This window comes from Tachysurus vachellii, chromosome 9 (assembly GCF_030014155.1).
Source record: "Tachysurus vachellii isolate PV-2020 chromosome 9, HZAU_Pvac_v1, whole genome shotgun sequence".
Lineage (NCBI taxonomy): Eukaryota > Metazoa > Chordata > Actinopteri > Siluriformes > Bagridae > Tachysurus > Tachysurus vachellii.
In genome coordinates, this window is record NC_083468.1 from 13,027,458 (window position 1) to 13,051,764 (window position 24,307).

General features: G+C 40.7%; 1 protein-coding gene across 1 annotated transcript in view; it reads left to right on the top strand.

Moving 5' to 3' along the window:
• The first annotated feature begins 23,658 nt into the window (after positions 1-23,658).
• The window catches only part of LOC132851642 (FERM domain-containing protein 5), a 2,217-nt gene continuing 1,568 nt past the window's right edge, over positions 23,659-24,307 (top strand). The window contains exon 1 of the mRNA XM_060878608.1: positions 23,659-23,996. Within this exon, the coding sequence (XP_060734591.1) occupies positions 23,765-23,996 (232 nt within the window). The 5' untranslated portion in view covers positions 23,659-23,764. The remainder of the gene's footprint in view (positions 23,997-24,307) is intronic.

Genomic DNA, 24,307 nt, shown 5'->3' on the forward strand with positions numbered 1-24,307 from the left:
ATTGGAAGGGACTCAATCATTTATTACACTGAGCATTTATAATCACGATAAAAGAACAAAACCGAAGAAAGGAAAACATTATTATTCACTGGCTACATTACAATGCCTGATCATCACCTAGTCAGGATAACCTTACCAATGCCTGCCTAAGCTGGTTCTTAGCCTTGAATCTCACTATCTTGTCTCCAGCACATTCTGACTTCTTTAGTATTCTGCAATTAACTTCTATTCATGTATACAAAAGGTCAGAATGTATACAATAAAAGAACAAAAACAACTGCTCTTGTAAAATATTCAGTAACAATTGTAAAGTTGGACTAATCAGAGTTTAGTTTCACAGATTTTGCATTGGCACAAGTGATCAAAGTTTTGGCAAAGGTATAACAGATGAATACCATGAACACTGACCCTGTGGAACTCCAGATGAACATTTTTGCTGGAAACTGGAAAGCTGAAGTGTGTATTTGAGCAGCAATTGTTTTATGTTTTATGGATAAATTCCAGGATAGTCCCTGGGCATCCCTTTCAGACAGCTTTCTCTTGTGTCAACAATTACTTTTGTTGGTTTGCCTTTCATGCTTGTATGCTTGTATGCTGACCCTGGACACCATGATTCTTGATACACCACAAAGTCTTGTTGTCCCAGTCACAAATGCTCCGGCAAGATGCAAACCAAAATTCTTTTAATTCTTGTTAAGAATTAAATTATGTTGAATAGATTGCAATAGTTATGTATAGCTGTGCTATTGAATGGAAAATTCAACCATCACAATTCAATTCATTCATTCATTCATTCATTCATCTTCTACCGCTTATCCGAACTACCTCGTGTCACGGGGAGCCTGTGCCTATCTCAGGCGTCATCGGGCATCAAGGCAGGATACACCCTGGACGGAGTGCCAACCCATCGCAGGGCACACACACACTCTCATTCACTCATGCAATCACACACTAGGGACAATTTTCCAGAGATGCCAATCAACCTACCATGCATGTCTTTGGACCAGGGGAGGAAACCGGAGAACCCGGAGGAAACCCCAGAGGCACGGGGAGAACATGCAAACTCCACACACGCAAGGCGGAGGTGGGAATCGAACCCCGACCCTGGAGGTGTGAGGCGAACGTGCTAACCACTAAGCCACCGTGCCCCCCACAATTCAATTCAGTTCAATTCAATTCAGTTCAATTCAATTTATTTGTATAGGACTTTTAAAAAATCACATTGTCTCAAAGCATCTTTACAGAAGGATAGAAACAGAAAGATAAAAATAATAATAAAAATAAATTAAAAATAATAAAAAAAAAAGTCCAGACAGGGGTTTTGGCAAGACTAGCTATGTCAGCATAACTAAAAGAGAGAGCCAGAAGATAGCACAGTCTACAAACCTGAGTGACCTGCGAGGGAGGTAAGGTGTGTTGTGAACTTTTTCCAGATTAGACCAGGAGACTTGGATTTCCATTTGCAGTAATCTTTATGGTAGAGACACGATAAACGTGAGTCTTCAAGTCAGAACGTTCTGGCACAGGCACTGCAGTAATTTCAGTCTGGCTTAAAGTTGTAATGCATTGTACTGTAATTATACCCATTTTAAGGGCAGTCCCTTCAGATAAAAAACTAAATAATCTGGTGACAATTAAAGCATGAAAGGATGTTATAGCCCCACACCAGACCTAGGAATTTTACCCACCTTTAATCCCATTAGCATACAGTCTTTCTCAGACCACTTCATAATCATAGGAATGAGTTCACCTCTTAAGCTTGGCATTCCTTCTTTACTCATGCACAAAAAGAGACAGATGATATCCTGAGTTGCCTTGCCCAATCTTTTCATATTAATGTGACCGGAAGTTTGACATTAACTATCATTGTTACTTGATTTGGCTTCTACATGATACAACAAGAAATATACTAGAAATAAAAGCAAATAAACAATGACTTAAAATTGTTTTCCTACAGGTGACAGCATCCAGACATCCCAATTCACCAAACACTCTCAGCCTATGAACCCTCCAGATCTGCTCCTTTACCTAAGAAAAGCTATTCATTAAAAGCTAGACTAAACAAATGTGTTTTTAGCCTGGACATAAACAATAAGACTGTGTCTGAGTCCCAAACACTAATTGAAAGGCTGTTCCATAACTATGGGGCTCTCTAAGAAAAAGCTCTGCCCCACATGTAACCTGTTGTACTTTTGATCGAAGTAGGTGTAAGGGATCATAGAAAAAAAACAAAAGATCAACCAGGTACTGTGGTGTGCGAGCATTAAGTGCTTTATAGGTCAGTAATAGTATTCTCCTACTGGAAAATCCAGACAGTAAAGCATTACAATAATCTAACCTAGAGGTAAAGAATGCATGAACTAGTGTTTCTGCATCCTGTATTGACATCATATTTATTATCTTAGCAATATTTTTGAGATGCCAGAAGGCTACCCTTGTGATATTATTTATGTGAGCTTTAAATAGTCTTTAAAAATTCTTTTACTGCTGCATGTGATAAAATAGAAAGACCATCCAGAGTTACTCTGTAATCAGAAAGCTTACTTCTGGCTACCTGTGGTCCTAGAAAAACACTTCTGTCTTGTTTGAAGCTGTTTGAAGTCAGGAAACAAAAAAGTGTCTCCTGAAAGAGAAGAATTAAATGCGATAAGAAAGTGAAAAATTGCCGTGGCCATGATTTTCCTGCCCTTCAGAATCTGCTCTAATTCATGGAATGTGAAATCAGTAAAGACTGTCCAAAAAGCCACACAAATATAGATGTGAATCCTCAATTCTTTTGGCCAGTTTCATTATCCAACCAATGTAATAAAACACAGGTGAACACAATTAGAATTATGGTACCTGTGAGCGTGGGCCTTGACTATTAAATTACACTCAAATCTGTTCATTGAATATATTTGATTGAAATGTACCCGTTCTATTTGATATAACTGTTGCATTTACACTGTTTATTTCATATAGCCAACAGATACTTTCAAAGCCTTGGAATAAAAATTTAACTCCATGCACTCATCTGTAACATCACAATTATCTGTTCACTGACATTTAAACCATGCTCACAGTTAAACAGTTTGTGAAGTATAGTCAGTTTTTTCCAAGCGGTCATTAATGTCTATATTGCATTATTGTGTTTGACGTGTTTTATGTGTACTGATTCTATGTTATTTGCATTCTGTTTTGGATTTGTTTGCTTGCTGACAGTCTACCCATGTTTTGACCTTTGCATGTTTCAGTTTTTTAATTCTCATTTCAATTTTTTTTTACTTTTTGCCTGTTGTAGTTTTTAATAAACTTCCACATTGGATTCTATCATGCCTGCAGCAGTGACTTACATCACACAAAGTCAAGATTAAAATGAGGACCCAGGAACTGTGGCACCACCCACATAATAAAGCTTACAGTATACTGTAATAAATAACCTATTAATCAGCAGAGACATCCTACTAAGTATTTATTTTAGTTGCATGAAAACATAAGTGAACAATAGAAGGTGTTAGAAGGTATGAGAGTGAATGAAGGGCCTTAATTGAGTAAGTGTTTGAGAGTATGTGTTTGTATGTTTGTGTGTGTGTGTGTGTGTGTGTGTGTGTCTGTGAACAAAAAAGGGCAATGAGGATGGATTTAGGCTCACACACCCTTGTGTGTCTGTGTGTGTATATGTGAGAATAAGAAAATTGTGGAAATATATTAGAAAATACAATTTATATTTTCTTATTACTTATTTTATACTGCATATAATATATTTCATGATGTTTGTCTTAATGTGGCTCATGAAAGGACTCTGGACTGGTACTGGTAGGGCAATTTGACATGTGAAACACAAATATTATTGTTATCAAATGACCTTTATTCCTTGGTGTAGGAGCAAAGTGTGCATACCAATATCAGAAGAAGAGTGTAATAAACACCTTCCCTTTTATGCAGTGGCTGCTTAAAATGAGAAGAAAAATACTATTACTGCTACAAGACTTCAGCCACCATTAGCATCCTCTGATTGCCAGTGTTGTGGATCATTCTAGTTTCATGTCTAGCCTACACCAATCCTACTGTTTAACTAAGTCATCTCCATTTACACCAAAGGTCATCACTGTCGGTGAACTTGTGTGTTTCTCTCAAATGGAACCTACTGCAGCAATTAGGATTATTAGAATCTTATCATGGATAATATATATATATATATATATATATATATATATATATATATATATATATATGTATATATATATATATATATATATATATATATATATATATATATATACATACATACATATATCAGACAATCATTTTGGTGTCGCCATTTTAATGTGTACCACCAAATAGGTCCCAATGTTGTAAAATTGTTATTTGAGCTTTAAAGAGACTAGTTTTGGCTCAGCATATACTGAAGAGGTCATTTTAATTTTACTGTTTTTCCCCTTCATTTATTTTTTTCGGGACTTTACCATTGTCACAACCAGGAAGGAGGGAGACAGACGCAGGATAGCTTCAAATGAATGGGGTTTAATAAATAATAAAGACAGAACAGTGAAAAGATGATAACTAAACAATACAAAGGACGAGGAAATAATGAGGTAACACAGACGACACTTAACTACACATTCAACATTCAGCAACGTGGCTCAGTTAAATACACATGAGAATAATTGACCATAAGGAACAGGTGTGGAGACAGGGAGGCGTGAACGAAGGCAGGGCAGACACGTGACAAGGAACAACAACAACAACAACAACAACTGCACATGGGCAAAAGTCCAGGCTGATTCCTGACAACAATTTTGGGTGTTAAGAGTGGCCTTGGTTTATTTTTAGTCTTTTTTTACACTTCTCAGCTGACAGCTGTTCCCCATCCCTACTTTTTGAGGCAAGTTTCTTCTGAACTATGTCTTCCTAAACTAAGGCATCCCTGAGGACATTGTGTCAGATCAGGGAGACCAGTTCTATAGGGTGTGGTGGGCCTTTTGCCAGTGTCTGGGGATTAACATTTGCCTCACTTCTGGATACCACCCTCAGTGTAATGGCCAAGTGTACCAAGTGTACAAGTCAACCAAGTGTTGGGGTAGTTCCTGTGGACCCACTGTAGTAGAGAGCAACACTTGTTGAGCAAGTATATGCAGAACTCACTGACTCATTCATTTATGAACTGCACCCCTTTGCAATGCATGGAGTTACCAACCCCCTTTCATTCCCTGGTCAGTAGACCCTTTGGACATTCCAGCCATGGAAAAATTGGTTTGACCACTACTGGGAGCTCTGGGAGAATGCTCACATGAGATTACAGAAAGATATTTACTGTAGGCCGAACAATGCCAATGCCCTCACCCTACAACTCTGGTCAAATGGTATGGCTCTCCACTCAGAACATTAAGCTAAAGCTGCCCAATAAAAACCATTCTTCTACAACTGTGACTATTTCTCACCATTTCCACATCCATTACTCAATGCACTCAGACTCCACTGCATTTATCGGATGTTCACTGTGCATGTGGAGCATTTGATGGGTTCATTTGCCATGACCCCGCTGCTGCTGTTTCTCTCGGTTCCAGTTACGTCCCCATTCTTTTCTCCCTTTCGCATTGAAGGTGATATTCCTGTGCCTCTCTCTGATACTTCTGTTATTTCCCTTAACTCTACTTCTCTTATCTCTAGCTGCTTTTACACTCACATTGACTAGGCCCTTTTCTTTCAATAAAACTTCTTTTATACCTATCCCCATTTCTCTGAGTGAATATTATTATTATTGTTGCTTGATTATATTATTATTAATATTGTTGATTATTTTGTCCACTACACCTAACACTTACATTTGAGGCTACTATTAGTTCAAAGTAAAGTTATTTATGTAGATTACATATTTTATGTTTCATTTTATGCCACACATACTCCATTAAACTTAGTCTTGTCAACATTTTGGAAATTGTTTTTGTGTTCACTGAGATATTGTGCAAAATGTTACATTTCAAAGGGGTGCTCATTTATACTGAGCACTGTATGTTCTTCAACTTGGCTTATCACTACATAATGCTGAGTCAACACCACTGGCAGTGTGACCCATATCCCTGTGTATCCGTAGTGTATATTTGCAACTAATTTACATCTCTTCCCAGCAGGTTCACTGGTGTGTCTGGAAAGTACTGTAGTGTAATGGGGCTGGTTCTCTTGTTCTCTTGGTCCTTGAAAGGGGGGTGCCTCTCAGGCCTCCCATTGGTCCTCCTTGATTTTCATATTGCGCATTGACACTCCCGCTTTATATGTCTTGGATCATTACAGTTGCAGCATTCCCTTCTATTTCCATTAATTATCCAGGGATTCCACTGTATGGGTGGGTTGTCTCTTGGCTTTCTGCCATGATCCCTTTCTAGTCCCCATCCCCATTGTTGTGGGATGTACTGGGTTCCAGTGGTATTATAGTTCATCATGTTTGGTGAGTATTAATACATAGTTGAGGTCTTCTGCTGTGGAGCTGGTGCTGGTTCTGGTACTGGGATTGATGGTGAAGCTGCTAGTGTCACAACTAGTGTTACTATTACAGCTACCTGTTTTGCAGCAACTTATTTCTTCTTTGTTATGTGCCAGCTCACTCAGCTGGGCTTTATGTAGGTCAATTAGTAAACTTTTTGATGCATTCTTCTTTTCCTTTTCTCTTTTTCTATGTTAGTCCACATAGTGAATTATGTCAGAGATGGCACTTAAGCGTGATTGTCGGCAGAATAAGTGTGATTATATTAAAGTTAGTTTTAATTTAGGTATCATTTTACTCATGCTATTATATTAACATTATATCTAGATATAATTGTATAGTTTTAATCTAGATACAATTGTATTCATGTTAGGCTTGTATAAATCCACACACATTTTCTTAAAAAATATAAGTAAAAACATATATTAATTCAACTATTAATTTAAAACCAGAAAAAATCTAACCCTTTATTTATTATTATTATAAACATCATATTAGTGATACAAACATTTAATTCCCTTTCATGAGACAAATTTAATTTAGCTAATTTCTTTCAAAATAAAAGCTTGCATACTAGATCCCTCACCTACATGATTCTTCAAACAGATGATACCAGTAGCAACCAAACCACTTCTAAATGTAAATTCTTACCTTAGCAGGGTACACCAAAAAAAGGAATTTTGTGGTCTGTTGAATTTACTTAAATGTAACATACATTCTGTACAATATAATTTCATATTTACAAAATTAATCTGAATAAACCATGTACCAACATAAGACATTCAAATTCTCCTGGAAAATCCTCATCAATATCACAAGATTAAAGCAACACCTGGCTTCATTAAATGAATTAAAATGCAAACAAAATCACTTTTAACTCAGTGTCTCAGTGGGTGGGATATGTCCATAAGGTGCCCAGGATGGCGGATTGTCCGATCATTCTGCAGGCCAACTTCCCCCACCCCATGAATCAGCATAACAGGAGAGGCTGCATTTGCTTTGCCCAGTAAGTGCCTTGAGGTCTTATGTCCACCGCTCAAACTCGTGGAATAACTCCTCCTCCCCTTTTGTTGTTTTGGGAGCCAGAACAGGGGTAATCCAGTTTCCAAACAGCGCCTGGCACACTGGGAAGTGGAGGCCATTACTCAGGCCTATGAGGCGCATAGACGTGCCTCGCCTCTCGGCATAAGTGCTCACTCCACTAGGGGCATTGCCTCATCCAGTGCCTTAGCCAGGGTTGTTCCCTTTGAGGATATTTGTGCTGTGTTTGGTCCTCTCTGCACACCTTTATCAGGTTCTATAACCTAGACTTGGACCGTATTCCAGGGTTCCAGGTCACCTCTTTTCCACACTCCCCGTCACACTGGATGGATGACCCCAAATACTTAAACTCCTGCACATTCTTGATCTCATAGCCCTGTAACTTCACTGTTCTACTTCCCTCCATCTTATTCAAACACATGTATTCTATCTTACTATGACTGACTTTCATTCTTCTTCTTTCCAGTGCAGACCTCCACCTTTCCAGGTGTTCCTCCACCTGCTCTCTATTCTCACTACAAATCACAATGCCAAGCGCAAACAAAATTGTCCGGGATGTCATCAGGACCAACAGCTGTTCCACTCTTGATTCACCTCAGAGCCTTCCTCACCTCATTCTTTCTAATCTTTGCTATTTCCTGCTCTATAATATTCACCGCTTCCTCTCAACCTTCCCTCTCATTTTACTCAATCTTCAGAATAGTCAAAGATATAACATTAAATTTAATCTGGTGTTTAGCCACCAAAGCCGTCATGTCATTCAAATTACTTTTTTGTTATTGTTTTCCTTTCTTGTTTTTCTTTGTGGTTCAACTGTCTTTCCTATTTTTCCCAAAATCAATGTGTGTTTTTTTTTATTTTTATTTATTTATTTTTTTTTATGAAGATTGAATCCAATTAAGTTTGTGTTACTTGTCTTTTTTTCTATTTTCTTGAGATTTTGATTTGAGTTGTCTATTAAGTCTGTAAACCTGCCATTGCAGTTTGCAGAGGTGCTTCCAAAGACTACACATGACTGGTTCGGGTGTTTTTGTTCTTTATTTCTGTTGGTAATGGCCCTTGCTGTACTGATTAATATGATGTTTTTATCTTTATGGGAGCGAACTGTGAATGTGTGCATGCTTGTCTGAACCTTAATTGTGTCATATTTCCCTTTCAGAATTGGTGTGGCCATCTACAGCAAGAGTGTCCCTTTCTGTGTGTTGGTGGTGGTGCTTCTGGCAGTTGCAGTGCTCACAGTGGGGTGTTGCCATATTTTGGCATATTTGGCAGGATACGGCTGTTGTTCCAATTCAGACAGTAAGTTTGAACAACGGTGGATTTGATGGCCCAGTTGTAAGTAGACAAAGAGAGACTGTGGCAGGAGTGAACACCAGCTGAGTTGCCCGATCCTGGGGCAGCCTTTGTGAGTATGGCATGGCCGATTACATCTTAGTCAGTGGATATAAATATGCCCTGTCAAACGATTTATGTGTTCAAGAGAACAATGCTTTCCAATTTTTAATGGTAGATCAGGGATCGGCATTAAAGAGTGGGTCAAAGAACCTAAAGCATGTGTGCGTGTACATTACAGTATGTATCACCCACCATGCAGGCCTTTTTTCTAGTTTGATCAGCTTTAAGGGGAGGCTAAGGATGAAATTAAATATCGTGTGTATCGGGAGTGCCAATGAGAGTGATCCACATAAATCTCACCTTTGCGTGTGAGTTATATGGGTGCACAGACTTTATTGCATTACAAAATGCCTTTTACTCCTGTTGTCAGCACAAGAGGGAAACATTATTAGAGTTCTTCTTGTCATCGCTAAGCCTTTTTGAGAGAGTGAAAAGCTGTTTGCCCCATCCTATGTCAAACACAGATGTTTTGTGAGGGATCAGTTTGTTGAATGCATGTTACATAATGCCTGATGCAACATTGTTAAAGGTCTTTGGGGAACCAGTTTGCTAGTAAAGAGAGGGGATGCCAGAAGAGGTCGGAGCCAGTATCATGGGTTAGTCTCTGTTAGAGGAGGACAGACGTCTGATTTAAGCAAGCTGTACGAGCTGCTGCATCAGCCTTACTTGGCTGTAATTACACCACCTCTGCATGTGGTCATATTTTTCATACTGCACCAGTGATTTGTACACAGTGCCAATAACCAGGTCATTTTACTCGTGAGTGTGCATCATTGTCCCGAGTCCCAGAGTCAGCACATTATATTAATAATACTATAATAATTATTAACTTTAATAATAAAACTAATTCTCACCTGGCTGCAGAGCCACAGTTCGGTATGGGCTGCTCATGGCTCTCATGGTTTGAATGGCAATGAGTTGGTAGCCCATTTGGTCTCCTCATGTACACATTTTGTTGTTAATATTGTTGTTAATATCCTATTTGATCAATACTAGTTCCATGGTGTCCACTACTATTATTATTATGGTGGCTCATTCGGAGTGTCTGATGGTAGGTCAGCCATCAGTTGGCATCCTGGACGTTAATTCAGTCTTTGACATATGACACATTTGGATAGTACACTTCTTATTGCTGTACTTGCACCTGTAATCCAATATTTTTGTTGTAATTTAGACAACATATGATTACGACCACAATGTCCTACTTCTTCATGTATGTGTCTCAGGAGAATATCAGAAATATGAGAATTCTTTGCTAGAATGACAGGATGCTTGGATTCTTCAGGCATTGATGCCCTACTTAATCTGCCACCAACCCTCAAAACATCATTAAGCATAGGACAAAGTCCAGAAATGTGGCTACCTTTTTTTACACTTTCCCCTCTTTTTAGACAAGCAAGCTTATCAGGAAACATCTTTTCTTGTGAGAGTCTAATAATCTCCAACTCAGCTGTCTCTAGTTCATCTGGTGAGAGATGAGATTTTTCGAGTTGACCTTTGAAAATCTCCATTTCCTTTTCCAAAGAATTTCCTTGTTTTCCAACAGAATGAGCTGAAGCAAGTCTCAGTTGTTTCCTCTTCTGACTAAGAGATAAGAGCAGTTTCTCACTCACTCTCACTCATTTTCTACCACTTATCTGAACTACCTCGGGTCACGGGGAGCCTGTGCCTATCTCAGGCATCATCGGGCATCAAGGCAGGATACACCCTGGACGGAGTGCCAACCCATAACAGAGCACACACACATTCACTCACACAATCACATACTACTGACAATTTTTCCAGAGATACCTACCATGCATGTCTTTGGACCGGGGGAGGAGGAAACCGGAGTACCCAGAGGAAACCCCCGAGGTACGAGAAGAACATGCAAACTCCACAGGTCCGGATTTCATGTTCTGAGTCATTCCTGTGTCTCGGGGGCGTGTACGTGGTTACCTGAATCTCCTCAGTCATTTGCATATGAACAGCGCACTCAGACGGTGGCGGGAACTCATTATCTATAATGAGGCAAAACAGGAGAAACCGGACCACTCCTTACTTTCATACGGATTACATAAAAATAGATTATTTGTTTTGTTTTACTTGAATTTGTTTATTTAAAAGTAGACATTTCAAGCTTTCTATGCATATATTTATCTTGTATTTGAGGCAAGTATTCGCTGAGATTCGGGTTGTTTTATTTATGTGTCTGTGAAGAGTGGTGACCAAGACCGAGGTGGCAGAGGACGCACTCTGTATATTTTCTTTATTCTACAAAAGCACAGTGTTTTGTTGTTATTATGTGTGTATACAAATAAAAGTAGACCCTTTACAGATTTGATTGCTGTATTGCTCTTGTCTGTACGATCGAAACTGAAAGTGTAATTTAAGTTCTTTTTGGCTTTAACAGGAGATTATGACACAAAACGCGTATACGAGTTCATCGACTCCAGAGGGTTAAACTGGCTGCTAGAAGAAACCCTCATCCATGGAGCTCGCCTTGCATTGCGTCCTCCATTGCAGACAGCACCCTTACAGAGACTCTCCTCACATCTGGTGTCATCACTTTGGGGCACCTGGTGAATCTGTCTGGACCAAACCTCAACACCGCTGATAGAGTATCTGCACATCTGAAGCTGAGATCTAAATGGATTGTAGCACATCTACGATGCAAGTGGAACTCTACCCTCTCAAAAAAGGAAAAGGAAATGCTAAGATAGTACTGTGGAGGTACTGAGCAGCCAGATGAGCAGCCCTAAGTCTGACTTTGTCTCCAGACTTAGGGGGAAGTACTGGTCACTTTTCCGATTGGTAAAATATCATGAATATGATTGCGATGGGTTGGCACTCCATGCAGGGTGTATCCTGCCTTGATGCCCAATGACACCTGAGATAGGCACAGGCTCCCCGTGGCCTGAGAATAGTTTGGATAAGCGGTAGAAAATGAATGAATGAATGAATGAATGAATGATTCTGGTAAATGTTTTTATAAAGCATGTGTGAAGGTTTTTAATAAAAACTGTCTCTATGGTAGATTCAACACACCCTGGTGCCCTGTGAGGTAGTGCAGTTCTGAATAAGGCAATAAAGTGAGGTAGTGCAGTTCTCGGTGAGGTAGTGCAGTTCTGAAAAAATGAATGTGCAAAAATGTAATTCACTGTAAACAATTATGCCTATGTAAACAGCTAAACAGATATGTCCATGGTTGCAAACTCCTGTCAGCTGTTTAGGAGGAGTTCTTCAGTCTTGAGGTCTTGCATTTAGTGATAATAGTGACGTGACATACAGCTAAGTACGGTGACCCATACTCAGAATTCGTTCTCTGCATTTAACCCATCCAAAGTGCACACACACAGCAGTGAACACACACACACACACCGTGAACACACACCCGGAGCAGTGGGCAGCCATTTATGCAGTTGGGGGGGATTCGGTGCCTTGCTCAAGGGCACCTCAGTCGTGGCCGGCCCGAGACTTGAACCCACAACCTTCGGGTTACGAGTCAGACTCTCTAACCATGAGTACCTGAGTGTTTATCCAAGGCTTCTGGTTTGGAAACTTCCTGATTTGTATGGTGGGCACGATGTTATCGACACAAATGCTGATTCAATTCAATTCAATTCAAGTTTATTTGTATAGCGCTTTTTACAATGGACATTGTCTCAAAGCAGCTTTACAGAGCATATGTACCCAGTCACATACTCAGCATAGTCCTGTATGCTGACGGAAGAGTCCTCCAGAGTGGCTGCAGCTTTAAACACATCCCAGTCTGTCAGAGCAAAACAGTCCTGCAGGGTGCTCTCAATCTCTGGGGTCCAGAGTTTAACCTGCTTGGTGACAGGGTGTGCTTTGTTTCAGTTTTTTTCTGTAAGCAGGGTACAGGAACAAAGAGATGTGGTCTGAGTGTCCGAAGTGGGGGCGGGGTGCAGACCTGTATGCATCACTTACAGTATGTTGCTGTAAACATGGTCCAGAGTGTTCTTATCACGGGTGGGAATGTCCACATGCTGGTGGTATTTGGGGAATACAGTCCGTAAACTACACTGGTTGAAGTTGCCAGCAACAATAAAAATAGCATCAGGATGAACCGTTTCTAACGCGCTGATGACGTCATGGAGTTTGCTGAGTGCTGCCGTGGAGTTAGCTCACGGGGGGATGTAAACAGCAGCCAAAAACACAGCAGTAAATTCCCTCAGAATATAATAAGGACGGCACTTCAGCAGTAGAAACTCCACATCTGGCGAACAGTGTTCATCAACCGTCTGTATACCTCCACACCACGAGTTGTTGACAAACACACACACACCTACCCCTTTAGCCTTACCGGACACGGCCGTTCGATCATCTCAGTGAACAGAGTGAGTCTGTAGCTGAATGGCATCCTCTGGGACTTTGTCTGAGAGCCAGGTCTCAGTGAAAATCAAGGCACAGCACTCTCTGATTTCTCGTTGAGTTGTAATCCTGGCTCGTAGCTCATCCAGTTTGTTTTCCAGGGACCGCACATTTGCCAGCAGGAGGCTAGGTAGCGGTGGTCGGCTAGCGCAAGCTTTTAGCCTAGTATGGAGCCCTCCCCTCTTGCCTCCCTTGCGTCGCTGTCTCCTGGGGTCAGCTAACTCACTCGAGCCCGGTGCTTCGTAGCCCCGGTTGATGGTTTTGGTGGTGGTTTTGGTGGTGACTCTGGGAGCGAACAATGAGTTGTATCTCCAGCAGAATAAAATTAGTAAAGTCAATGTATCATGAGTTGGCGATGTCCAGTAATTCCTGTCGGTTGTATGTTAGCAGTGCATGACATTTGTGCACTGCAGAAAAACAAGAAACACACAAAAAAGAAGAAAAATCCGACATTTGAGCGCAGAGCGACTAAACACGTCTGCCTCGGGGGGCGCCATGATTTAAAATTGTGTGTAAAACTCACAGAGGTTGTCTGGGAAGGTACCACTGTGGGTAGGTCTCTTTCAGAATTAGCAATCACCACCACCTTTTTGGTTGAGGATGTTGAGGGAGCATCTCCAGTGGCAGTCAGGGGTCTTGATATAGATCTATTACCGGTGGTTGGGCCCACCTCCTCAGGACCCTCTAACTCATTTAGTGTGGTCTCACATTAAACTGGATGAGTAGAGGCTTGCCAGCATTCCAATGTTCACCGTTTACCATGATCTGTGGGGAGCAGAGACGCAAGAGCTACTGGCTCTCCTATGTTGGGGTCAAATGCTATTATGGCTTTGTTTAGGCCTTATAATAAATAGTATGGTTGGGCAACTCTTTTTTTGCATTGTTTTATCTTTGGGACAATGATGACAATCTGTCAAAGATGTCTCTTGCAATAAAGTGATTGTGGTGGGGTTTTAATTGGGCTTTTATTCCAAAGGTTTAAAAATGGTGTTGGTGAGTGCCCCTACCATTGCCTTATTTCCAGTGCACCATGAATGCCCACTAGGTAAGAGCTATCTGCTGCATTTGCATAACAAGTTGTTTGTCTCTAAGCAAGTGTAACATAGGGCTCTGGCACAGCAGCCATCTTGGCTGAGGGCTCTGGCACAGCAGCCATTTTGTGGGGAGGCTCAGGAGTGGCGGCCATGTTGTGAACAACCCTGACCCAACAGACATAACGTGAACAGTCTTAGGCCTGATAGGCATGTCATGAACAGTCGCCAGCCTGGCAAACATGACATGAACTGTGTTTGGAATGGCAGGGACAATGTGAGCAGGCTTTGGCATAACAGACACAATGTGAGCAGGCTTTGACAGGTCATGCACGACATGATCGGTCTTTACATTAGCACCGTGTTCCTCCTCTGCAACACCAACAGTGAAAGTAGATCACTTAACCTCAAAGTCTAAGTAGTGCTCTAGATTCCAGTGTGGACTATGTATTAGCATTAACCATGAAATTTCACTTGATAAACCATGTCGGAAAATGTAAATTTTACTTTACAGCAGAGTTCACAGGTTGGTTGTTCTGTCACATGCGTAGAATGATGAGAAAGTGTATCCAAGTGCAGGTAAATATTTTATTAAACAAAACACGAAGTAACGGAAATGGAAACACAAACACACACAATAGTAGTGATGTTACCAGTGAAACCGAAGCTCCGAGGCGTGCGTCAAAAAAGATACGACTTTCATTGAAGTTTTGTATCGAAGCTTGATTCGTTCTGCCAAAATCACGTGACCAATGACGTCCGAAGCTTCGTTTCACTCACACCCACGTGACTGCTTCGTTATCTGATTCAAAGTTTTAAAATCGTGCGTGACATGCAGCGCCCCCTTGTGTTGTGTTGGAGTATTGCGTTACACGGAATCTATTACTGTATAGCGAGTTTAGGAGAGCTTATTGTTGCGAGTTGTCAATGAAGCCTGCATGACAGTGCCAGATCCTCTGTCCAAGATGTAGCCAACAGCCAAGGTTAAAGCCTACTTTTAATTTCATTCAATTGTTTCAGTTTTAATTACTAAAATAAGTGGTTTAAAAGTGCTGCTGTTATTTTCTTATTGTCAAAATAGATACTCTCTCTCTCTCTCTTTTAATTTCAATTTAAGTGTTCTTTATTGGCATGACAAAAACTGTACATTTGTATTACCAAAACATTTGCAGCTGTGCTGCATACAAATAGTACAAAAAGTTATCTTTATTACATTTTTGCTTGGAGTTACCATGCGTATGCAATGGAACATGCTTTTGTCATGTATTTAATATATTGATTCATTTATTTCTTAATCTATCCTTAATTTGTCAATCCATTAATTGTTGCTTCTAAAATTAATACGTTGTTTGGATGTGGAACATTCTGTGATAGCGCTTTCACCAGCAGAGGTCCTCATTGAGCTCTGATTTGAAAAGCTTTGAGTAATGAACCTTTTTCCGATACAATTGGGTTGAAAGCTTCACTGCTTCAAGAAAGCTTCACTTTGCCATCACTACACAATAGCCATATGTTTTCAGGCAAACATACAGGGTTAAATACACATGGGAACCAATGAAAATGGGAACAGAATAACACATGACTACATCACCCAATCACAACATGGCACATAGAAAAGGCAGGAGAACATGAGGGCAAGGGAAGCAAGACCCAAGAAACAGGTTACAAAATAAAAGTCTGCTTTATTTTTAGCATGGACCGAGGAGACCTAGTTGCCAGTAAACAGGTAGGTCATTATTTAGTGACAAAAAGTCATTATTTTGTAACAATATTTTGTAACATTATTTTTGTAACAAAATAATGTTTGCCCAAAGAACAGTGTTTAACTTTGTGGATACCGTATGTGTGTGTTCCTCCACCCACGGGGAGGTGTGGATGATGACATCCTCAAGATAAGCCACTGCGAAGAGGCGATGGGGCCATAGGACGATGACAATGAGGTGCTGGAACATTGCAGGTGGTCCATGTAGGCCAAACAGAAGAATCCGGTACTGCCTGTGGCCTCCAGAGGTACTAAAGCGGAAGGTGGAAACTGGTCAGACATTAACCTATGCGGTGATCCGGGGTCCTTTCAGGGCAGTAATGTTTGGGCACTTATGGAGGCAGGTAAGGTCTAGTTCAGTCGGCATGGGCTCATTTAGGGGTGGCTTCCTATTTTCTTTCACTACCCATGTGGTTCTGGTTCTTGGTGGTGCTGGGATTTGGGACTGGAGATGTGTTAGTCTCATTCAGCCTCTTGGTCGATCTCCAGGGTGGCCATGGCACATTCCAGTGTGTCCAGCAACTCCCGGGGAGTGGCAGGGTTCCTCAGCCCTACAGCTTTCTGCAATTTTGCAGGAAAAGCTTGAAGAAAACGGTGACGTTCTTGGTGATTAGCTGATCAGGTTGGAGCCATCTTAGGGAGACCCTCAGGAGGACCCACAGAAGGTCCATTTGTGACCTTGGGTTGGTGGCTGGATCGAATTTCCATTTGTGGAATTTGGGCTCTGCATGCTCTAAGAATGCCTCTATGTCATCCTCCACAGTCATCTTAGCAAGGGTCACCGGATGCTGGTGAATGCTTGCCTCCAGCAAATGTTGCAGGAACTGCTCTATGCGGAACTGCTGATTCTATTTGGTGTTCACTGCCCGCATCTTCTACCAGTGTAGCAGGGAGATGACAGGGAATAAGTCAAATGAAAATCTTTATTTAGCAGAAACTAGCATTGGTTCTGCTAGCTTCAGTGGCTGAGGAAAAAGAGATTTTCCTACTGCTTTGGGGTACAGAAGGGGGTCATCATCAGATGCTGGAGGTGGCGAGAGTGTTCTTGGCGAAGGCCCAGGAGCATGGCTGACGAGTTGCAGTCAGAACGAGGCGTCCTTTCATACAGCAGATTCTGGTCAGGAGAATACAGAGAAAAACTTGCTGTTACCCTCACCCGTATCATGGCTTACCTCGTTCTGGCTGCAGAGCATAGCCCTCTGCTGTCTTCATCTCCTGGAATGTGAAGAGTTCAGCGTTGCTCCTGATTGACCTGTTGCTTTTTTGTGGGCTTTTTGCTGCCTGACCTTGCAATCTAATTTAGCAGTGCTGGCCTAGGTGTTTATCTTTTGCAAGTTGACAGCTGAACCCCTGCTGATTCATGCACTCCATGTGAGAAGGGGGTGAAGAAGGAATTTTCTGTTGTGCTTGTGCCACCATCACATATAACATGTGGAAGTTTAAATGAAAGACTGGAGTTAATAATTACACAATGGCATTTTACTGCTGTACATGATTCAATTCTATTTATTTGTATAGCACTTTTAACAGTGGACAGTTTCAGCTTTACAGAAATATAAATACACAAAAGAAAAATTACAAAGTTTAAATATAATCCCCAATGAGTCAGGCTGGGGCAATGTGGCAAGGAAAATTCCCTGAGATGTGAGCAGTTCCCAGCAGTCTCATAGGTCATGGGCTGTCCATGCAGAACTATTCCCAGCAGCAGTGTCAACTACCAAGCAACAAGTCTCCAACCAGATGTGGGGCATCAGGATAGATCAGGCAGGTCAAGAAAGAAGAATTATAGCTTGACAGTGAGAGAGAGAGAGAGAGAGAGAGAGAGATAATGGGAGAGAAATATTAGGTATGTTTTTAATTATGTGACTTAAAAACAATATACATAATGTACAAAGTGCTGTTAGGGACTCGCTTTGAAACCATAACTAAAAAGCATAACTACACTAGAGAGAGGATGAATCAGACATGAAGGCTTCCTGTGGGGCTGTGTTAGAAAGAGCTCTACTCTCTGCTGTAGCCTTTACTACTTGAGGTACCAACAAATATCCTGCATCTTTAAATTAAAGTAGGCACGGCAGATCATAAAACAGCCAAAATTTTGCAAAGATACAGTGTTGCAAGATCATCAGCCTTGTAGGTCAGTAATTGTATTTTATAAGCAATGCATAATTTGGGAGCCAGTGCAGTGTGTGGATAATATAGGAGTGATGTGTTTCTTATTTTCTGGTTCTAGTTAGAACTTTAGCTGCTGCATTCTGAACTAAATGTAGCTTGATTTTTACTTTCTTTTCTTGGGGCATGAGCAACCCACGGCCTATCAGTTATTCCAGGTACTGCGCTTCTGTCAGCCAAAGGTGGCACTTCTTGGGTTTGGCCTTAAGCCTGGCTTTCCGGAGGGCCACCAGAATCTCTCTGAGATGGAGTAACTGGTCCACCCAGATGGTGGAGTGGATTATGATGATGTCAATGTATGCTGCTGTGAAGGATTGATGGGGCCACAGCATGATATCCATTAATCTCTGGAATGTCAGTGGAGCCCCATAGAGGCCGAATGGGAGAATTCTGCTTCTAAAGCCTGATGGCCTTAGGAACTCGGTAGAGCCACTGTTTTACCACCACCCTGGGGGCATCTTGATGTCATGGAGAACTAGCTGGGTAAGGGGTGGATGAGAAGACGTTGGCATGTTGGTCCACCAGCTCCACGAGATCCTGTTGCTGGGTTGGGGACAGGTCAGCCACCCGTGGGACCAAGGTACACTTGGTGGAGTCTACAGGTGAGATAGCAAAAGCAGACATTGCAACCTCAGGTTCCCACCATTTCTAAAGCAGGTTAATATGATATGGAGTTAGGTCTCAGCATTCTTAGCTGGCTGCTGCAGGTGGTAATTCACGGGGCTCACCCTTTTGAGAACGGTGTAGGGGCCCTTCCACTTGGCCAAGAACATGCCTGCCCCATTGGGGATGAGAAAGAGGACCTGATTGCCAGGGGAGAATTTGGTAGATCCATGAATTTGGTAGATCCATGCCTGCCTGTTCAAAGGGGACGCCAATAATGGGCAGCAGTATCACTTCTGTGCGTCACTCTGGATAAGGGCGTCTGCCAAATGCTGTAAATGTAAATGTCAATGGAAGCAGGCTTAGTTGGGGCTGTTTGTTGACATTGGGGGCAGCATTGGCAGAAGTTGTTCACTTTGGCATTCATGCCAGGCCACACAAACCTGTCAATGTGAATTGCTCTGCGTCCGGTTGAGAGAGAACTAAAATCAAAAACCACTAAATGTTAACACCAAGTTAGGACAAACAACCAGTTTATAATAAATGTAAAAAATAACTCAGCAAAGAAATTGCTGCGTACCAGGCACAGGTAGTGGAAAATTCCAAAGAGATAAGAACCAAGTTTAGATAACGTGTGTTTAGGTAAGGAGTGTGATTTTGAGCCTCATTTTTTAGAGGTATGTATGTCTTTTATGATCAGTGCTATTCTTCAATTAAGTTTGCTTTTACCCTGTATCATTAAGTCTAACTAATTCTGTCTTTCTTTTGGAAATTAAGGTCCCAGAGTCTGGAGAAAGAGAAAATGGGACAGAATCCAAGCTGGTTGAAGACCAGTGAGGTGAATTGTCCACAATCAGTGATGATTCGTGGTGCCATGTCATCTGCAGGGGTTGGTCCACTTTTTTATTTTTTTAAGTCCAGTCAATGCAGGCATCTACCAACAGATTTTAGAGCAATTCATGCTGACAAGCTTTAAAGAGATGCTGATTTCCTTTCCCAGCAAGACTTTGGCCCCTGCCAACAGTACCAAAACTACTCAGAACTGCTACAGTATGCTGACCATTACTGTGTTTTACTGTGCTTGACTGGCTGGCCAAGTCACCTGACTGAGCCCAATAAAGAATCCATGGTGTATTGTCAATAGGAAGATGAGAGACACCAGACCTTGTAATACAGGCTGACCTCCATGCCACGCTGCATTAACACAGCAATTTGTGTAAAATGAGTCCCTCGTTGGAGTCTTGTCACCCGGTGGTCACCCTGCCCGGGTTTGATGTGCATGGTCAGCCAGTGTCTTATGGGATTGTTGTGTATGGAGCCGCCCAGAGACTGTTAAGGCTTCTTTGAACCAATGTTGTATCAGTCTGCTGTAGGGTCTGGTCTATCAGCTATCAGGTCTGTGCAGAACTCACCCATTAGTTCCACAGAAGATCTCAGTTGTGTGACACTCACAAAATAAGTTTTGTTGAGATTAGTATTTTTGTTCCTTTCCTTCTATTGCAATTGTATTTGGTTTTATTATTTATATAATGGAATACTAATGAGAGATTATGGGATAAAAACACTGACGTACTTCATCAATTGGACACAGGGTGGCAGTAACCACGAACAGTGTTACACTGGGACAATTAGCGGTGCAGAGCAAGATGAGCTCATAATCCGTGTTACTGGAGAATGAGCAACAGTTGTCCTGCGTTGCTGATTTCTCAGGAGATATATAAGATTTCTGATATTTTCAGGTTAGTTACACACCTTTTATGTGACTACAGATGTTTCTCAGCTAATATGAATCTCCAGTGATGTGTATTCTGTAAGCTAAAAGTATGTTGTGTGTACACAGTTAAAGTTTAACAGTACGCAGTGGCGAAAATGGCGGCCGACGTCCGCATATTGTTTATCTTAGTTATTCCTTATGGTTTTGGGGCATTTGTGGATTATTTCAGTGTGTGTGGAAAACAGCTATGTGTGTAGTGCAAGGTTAAAAGTGTAAAAAGGTAAATGTGAATGCACAACAGAAGACCAGTTACGACTGCGGCCTTGTTTATGGGCGTGCGCATGTTAATGTGATAATAATACAGATTCAGTTAATAGAACTGAGCGCCAAGTTATGCGACAGATATGTGTATTATTGAAGTTTGGGTTCTAATACAGTAAATGTAATACAGTTTAACTGCAAATGGAATTTATTCTGTTGTATAAAGTGAACACTTATAAAATGTAATTATTACAAAAATACTCTTTTGGATAAAAGAACAAAGATGTAAAGTGTTTGAAGGGAAAATGCTTGTTTTTTGGTTTCATACAAATGTTTGAGTTGTAAAATATGTGAGGATGCATTTATGTGAAAACAGACCTTTTGAAGAATTATATTCTTAATTGTTACCCAAATGTGGATATAACCTGAGCTTCAATACAAAGCAGACAAAAATAACAGAAAATGATTCATGATTGCAGGTGCAAAGTTAAAATGAAGTTGAAAATAAATATAATCCGTGTTACTGGAGAATGAGCAACAGTTGTCCTGCGTCGCTGATTTCTCAGGAAGATTTCTGATATTTTCAGTTTCAGGATTATATATATATCTGCCAGTGGGGACCTAGCCAGGACCCGCTACAGTTGCACTATTATAAACTATGGTAGAAAGGACATTATTTTTATTTACATTATTTACTGTCCAGTGTCACCCAAATGAGGATGGGTTCTCTTCTGAGCCTGTTCCTCTCAAGGTTTCTTCCTCATATCATCTCAGGGAGTTTTACCTTGCCACCTGTTAAACTGCTGTATGGTCCAGCACATGCGTTTCAGGGCCTACGCCATCTTTATCTAGAGCAACAATTCTTTTTTCAGCTCCTCAGAGAGTTCTTTGCCATCAGGTGCCATGTTGACCTTCTTCAGTGTTGTTACATGAAATATAATAAAATGAGATGTAATAAAATATTTACAAAAATGTGATTAGTGTACTCACATCTGTGTGATACTGTATCTATATCTATGTATACATGCCACTCCCAAGATTCCAGTGTTCTAGTTCCTAGTCTGATTGTCTCTTCTTATGGAGCTACTTTGTCAACCCTGACTTTGTACCCCTGGTTAAAGTCTCGTCGCCCATTGGTCACCCTGCCAGGGATTGATCTGCATGGTCAGCTAGTGACTCATTGCTGTGGATGCCAGGAAAATATCCTGCCTTATTTGGTTACTCTGAAGGTTTCTTACTTATATCATCTCAGGGATTTTTTCCCTTAGTTTATTTCACTTTTATAAACTATTGTAGAATTACATTTTTCCATTTACATTATTTACTGTCCAGTGTCACCCAAATGAGGATGGGCTCCCTTCTGAGCCTGGTTCCTCGCAAGGTGTCTCCCTCATATTATCTCAGGGTGTTTTTCCTTGCTGCCATCACCTCTGGCTTGCTCATTAGAGATAGAGATTAGATATATAGTATTTTACATTTTAAATTCCTTTTTTTAATTAATTCTAAACTTTAATTGCATATATTAATTTATTTATTTTTATCCTTATTTCTTCTTTTTTTATTATTATTATTATTATTATTATTATTATTATTATATTTATTTCTTTTTTCTCTCTCTTTTCTGTTTTCATACTTCTGTAAAGCTGCTCTGATTCAATGGGAATTGTTAAACGTGCTATACAAAAACCTCGTATGTCCAAATTTGTTCAATTTCATATTTTTTCACATATCGATGCTATTGGTCAGTCTCCACGTGGGTCTGTTATTTTTACAAGTTATTAACCAATCTAAAGTCTTGAAAATAGCTTGAGCGCAAATCTCATAACTCCATTGGACACTTCAACTGTCCACCTCTTCTTCACTCCACGGGAGAGCTTCGCGGCATATTTCTCCTCAAGAAGAGTTACAACGAATCAACACGTCTTCTGAGGTAAATGTCTTCAAAACACTGGGCTCAAATAAAAAAAAATCTTGACCCCCGCTAGTTCAATCCACTGCAACGCGGACTAAACCCTGTGCACTGCAGATAAGGTACGGCGTTTTTTTAATTTCCTGAAAAATAATGGTTTTGGATATACAAGGATTCCGCCCGACAGCGACGATATGTAAATGAACATACTCAGAAGGTTGACTTTTCTGTGTTATAAAACATTTATTTGATTATCTTATAAAATATATGAATATTTTGATTTTCATTAGTTGTGAGCCATAATTATCAAAATTATAAAAGAGAAAAGGCTTGAAATATTTCAGTTAATGTGTTTCAATGTTTTAATTAAATTGTATGAAAATATATGATATTCTTGATATTAAAATGCTTTGAGATGCACCTGTAGATTTAGGCATGTATTATTTATTTTAAGTTTAATTTTGACCTGAAAAGTTATATAGTCACAATATTTTTCCTACTGAACTTCTTTGCTTCCAAACAGTCAAAACACACACACACAGCACAGGGAAGCTGCAATCTGAGCTTTGTTGCAGAGAAACAGGTGTTTGTGTCATTCAAAAATCTGCTTAAGTGCCAACATGTGCTAAAGCGATGTACACAAGCACCTCCTGAACATGCCTATTTCTGAAACAGTTCTCAAGCCTCTAGATATGAAAAGCACATCTCAGTATAGTTTTATTGCTTTTTATGTTAACCTGTTTATACATAACATGAATTAGTGTGAGAACCTCTTGTTCAGTGTTTAGAGTAAGACTAAGTTAAGTGAGAGCAGCATATATCCAATACATGCTGACACCTTATCTTCCTGGAGTATTAATATCCAGCAGTCTGAAAATAGCTGAAAACTAATTCTCCATTTAAGTCATTGGCTGTGTGGAAACAGAGAGGCCAGATCCTGTTGTGTGAGCCCCTGTTTGGAAGCACCCTTCTTTGCCTCATCTCACTCAACCCTGGCACAACACATACAGTTTGTGCCTGTAGGCATTTCTTCTGTAGCACTATGGTTAAGTGCCTGATCCGCATTAGCACCAGGGTAAACGTGCATCTGCGCATGATTAACCACTGTTACCGGGATGTGAAAGTGCGTGTACTCAGCCTGGGGCCGCGCCTGTTGGGGAAGGCCCTGGGGGTGCTGCCTCTTTACCCAGCTATTACAAGTCACCAGGAGCCTCTGCCAGCATTTCCTTTGCCTACTGTACCACAGCCATCTGTACTATCCAGCAGAAGCTCAGGTGCAGTGTGTTTTTCTTTTTGTTTTGCACACAGTTTTGTAACACTTTTATGTGTCTGCATTGTGTGGCTTGAAATTAATTCTTGGTAGATATGCTGATTTTTGTATATGAAACGCTGGAATCTGGTAGTTGCCAATTTAATAAATATGTTTGTTTGGCTTGGTAAAAATGAATGTTGGTAATGTATAGTAGTCTATTTACTATACACAATTATTATTAATTATGCACAGAAATCACCATTAGGGGGGCATGGTGGCTTAGTGGTTAGCACGTTCGCCTCACACCTCCAGGGTTGGGGTTTGATTCCCGCC